The sequence below is a fragment of the Dendrobium catenatum genome, unplaced genomic scaffold (assembly GCF_001605985.2).
Source record: "Dendrobium catenatum unplaced genomic scaffold, ASM160598v2 fragScaff_scaffold_292, whole genome shotgun sequence".
In the NCBI taxonomy this organism is placed as follows: domain Eukaryota; kingdom Viridiplantae; phylum Streptophyta; class Magnoliopsida; order Asparagales; family Orchidaceae; genus Dendrobium; species Dendrobium catenatum.
The window spans coordinates 807,896-810,981 of record NW_021318754.1 but is presented as its reverse complement, the minus strand read 5'-3'; the positions used below and the strand labels follow the sequence as shown (position 1 = coordinate 810,981).

The following is a 3,086-nucleotide window of genomic DNA, read 5'->3' as shown; positions in this document are numbered from 1 at the left end:
AGTAACCTGCAGTCCCTTTAACCTGGGTGGTAATATACGAAGCTTCACTTTCATTCATACCAAAGCGAGCAAATCCAAAATCTGTAACCTTAGCACGTAGTGTTTCTGTAAGAAGAACATTGGATGATTTAATATCTCTGTGGATAATAGGGTGATCTGCACAGAGAAAGATTAACTGTTCTTTATTGAATGTTCTTAAGAGAATAAAAGAGTCATAATAGAGAATACATAAGAACTGTCTAGCTATCAAAGGATTCAAAGATGCCTGTAGAATATGTTTGAAGGTTCAAAACTAGATAAATATAGCAATAACTGTGACCAAGAAATAAATCAAAACAGAACTTCTCTACTTATGTTCAAGAGATTTTAACAGGGCAGTTTGTGAAGATGCAAGTTCATCAATCATGTCCGCATGTTCGCTGGGTCATGTTGATCAAGTCACACAACGAATTTCATTCTGGTCCAAGATCTCAGTAAGGATTGAATGGTTTGTGACAAGTTGACAAGAAAATATCAACTCAAGATCAAAACGATCCCCACCTTCACCCAGTCTCATGTTATTTGCTCCACTGTGGAATAATTCGGACTAGACCTACTGGAGGCATTTTGTTTCTCCAGATCTTTTGGCACAAATTGAGATAGACTTTATTATAGTGTGATCTTTGAGTCTCCAATTTCTATGCTAAATAGCCGACAAATTTGTAGATTCTAAAAAGGTCGAAAGAAATATAATTCTTAGTAAACATGTTTCAATTGATATAAAGATAAATGGAACATGAGGTATATTTTTGAAATGTAATCTTGTTACTAGATTGAGGGCATTAAAATTAGAATTTTCTTGTGGCATTCTTGTCTGCCTAGTCTTAATCTCTCTTCTTGCACAATTCAATGATTTTAATAATAAGCTAACAATAAACTCTTAATGAGATTAGAATAAGAAAAGATAGAAAGTTTAAGTAAGACTATGATTGCCAATCTACACCATTGATTCTCATTTTCTCATCTTGTGTGAAAAATACTGTTTTGAATGTTGTTTAAGACGTGGAAGATTAAAAAACCAATTCTACATTTTAATGGATTGGAGTATGTTTCTGATAAATTCTTCTTGATAATATGGCATGATAACAAGGTGGGTGCGGCTGATTTAATTTTCATCTTCAATTGTTTTTGACATATTCATTTTCTTTCTTAAACCGTCTCCGGCCCTCCATCCTCACCCCCTCTCTCTCTACAAGTAATACCCACAACATTAATCTAATTAGAAACTAAGAATGCATAGTTTTAATCCAACTAATTAAGTGAAAAATAAAATTAACATCCTCTTATGAAACAACTAACACAGTTGTCAGATTTTTTGTAAAAAATTTGGTTTCTGAAAAGCTGATTTAGAATCTCACCGTAGAACACAAACTAAATTTTTGAAATTATAGCCGTATGTTTGTACAAGGAATAGCACATTTTAATATCTAACAAATCATCACCTGTATACATGTGGAGGTAAGTAACAGCATGAGCAATGTCAATTGCAATATCCAGACGTGCAGCAAAATCAAGAGGCTTTCCTTGTAAGCCTACATAACCAAGAGCATGTCATTCATGAAATTTGATGAGCTCAGAATAGGCAAAGCAACTTCAGGATAAGAGGTATTCCATAGAACTCACAATCGAGATGATCCCTCAGAGTTCCATTAGGTACATATTCAACAACTACTACTTTCTCTCCATCTTGCTCTACATATCCAATGAACCTGACTAGATTGAAATGCTCTACACGAGCCAAGGTTTTTATCTCAGTCTGGAACTCCATATTCCGACAGTTATCGCGGACTCCCTGTGAATAAGATTGCAGTAAAAACAGAAGCTCTTCTTCACAACAAAATAAGGTAAGGATCTCACCAACTCACCATCTTGGCGCGTTTAACTGCGACGACGGTTCCATCATCAAGATTTCCTTTGTAAACTGTCCCAAATCCTCCTTCCCCAATCTTAAGAGAGGAGCAGTTCTCAGTTGCTTTAGAAATCTCCTGTAAAGTAAATTTTTTATTACCAGGTTGTTTTTGGGATGGATTAGATCCTGTGGCATACAATCCTCTACTTGAACTTCTCATCCTGCTTCCTTGGGATCCACCATGGCTGCTTCCCGAAAATGTGGCTAGCAATGATGAATCAAATACAGTTAATCTCAACACCTCTGTGGACTACACTTTATTATATTAATTGATTTCAAAAGATAAATTTGTAGAAATTTTAAAGCAATCACTAGTTTTGTGAATTTAAACAAGACGAACAGAATGCTTAAGTTGGCTTTGATATAAGGCTTACTAGTATAAAACTAATCATAATCAGTAGCCTTATAACTTATATCTAACTAACATTAAGGCTTACTTTGGGACAGCTTTTGTACTGCTTCTTAAAATAGTTTTTTAGAATAATTTTTTGTACTAAAAAACTGTATTAGAAAACAACAAAAAAGCTGTCCCAAACAAGCCTTAGGCTTAAGGCTTCATTTGTAACAGCTTTTGGCAACTATTTTTTCATTGCTTTCAAAATATTTTTATGCTAGAAAGTTGCTTTAGTCTTCATTTGGGACTGACATTAAAACAGTTTTATGTGCTACAAAGCTGAAAGCCGTCCCAAAGGAAACCTTAGAAAGCAAGAAGAAAGCTGTTCCAAACGAAAGCCGCAGGCCGAGAGGGCCGTCCAAATTCGTTTCGACGCTACCGGCTGCCTGTTGGAAGGAGATTGGAAGAGGGACTGTCCATATTCGTTTCGACACTCAATCCAGACGCGCCACGTCACCAAAATACACCGGGACCCAATGTATTAGGGTGATGTGGCGCGTCTGGATTGAGTGTACGGATGTCCGGTGACCGGACATAATAATTTTCCAACTGGGAAAATTATTACGTCCGGTGTCCAGATTTGTCCGGGCACCAATCCAGATGTGCCACATCACCAAAATACACCGGGACCTAATGTATTCGGGTGACGTGGAGGGTCTGGATTGGGTGTCTGGACGTCCGGTCAGATCGGACGTAATAATTCGCCCACCAACTGCCGGTTGCTATGGCATGCGCTTAAAAGAA

The 3,086-nt window shown here is 37.0% G+C and overlaps 1 protein-coding gene across 1 annotated transcript in view; it reads right to left on the bottom strand.

The window, feature by feature from the left end:
* The window catches only part of LOC110106609 (calmodulin-binding receptor-like cytoplasmic kinase 2), an 11,744-nt gene extending 9,278 nt beyond the window's left edge, over window positions 1–2,466 (bottom strand). The window contains exons 1-5 of the mRNA XM_028693474.1: window positions 2,048–2,466; window positions 1,905–1,985; window positions 1,663–1,831; window positions 1,482–1,571; window positions 7–156 (exon numbers count right to left, since the gene is read on the bottom strand). Of these exons, the coding sequence (XP_028549307.1) occupies window positions 7–156; window positions 1,482–1,571; window positions 1,663–1,831; window positions 1,905–1,985; window positions 2,048–2,083 (526 nt within the window). The 5' untranslated portion in view covers window positions 2,084–2,466. The remainder of the gene's footprint in view (window positions 1–6; window positions 157–1,481; window positions 1,572–1,662; window positions 1,832–1,904; window positions 1,986–2,047) is intronic.
* Window positions 2,467–3,086: the final 620 nt, after the last annotated feature.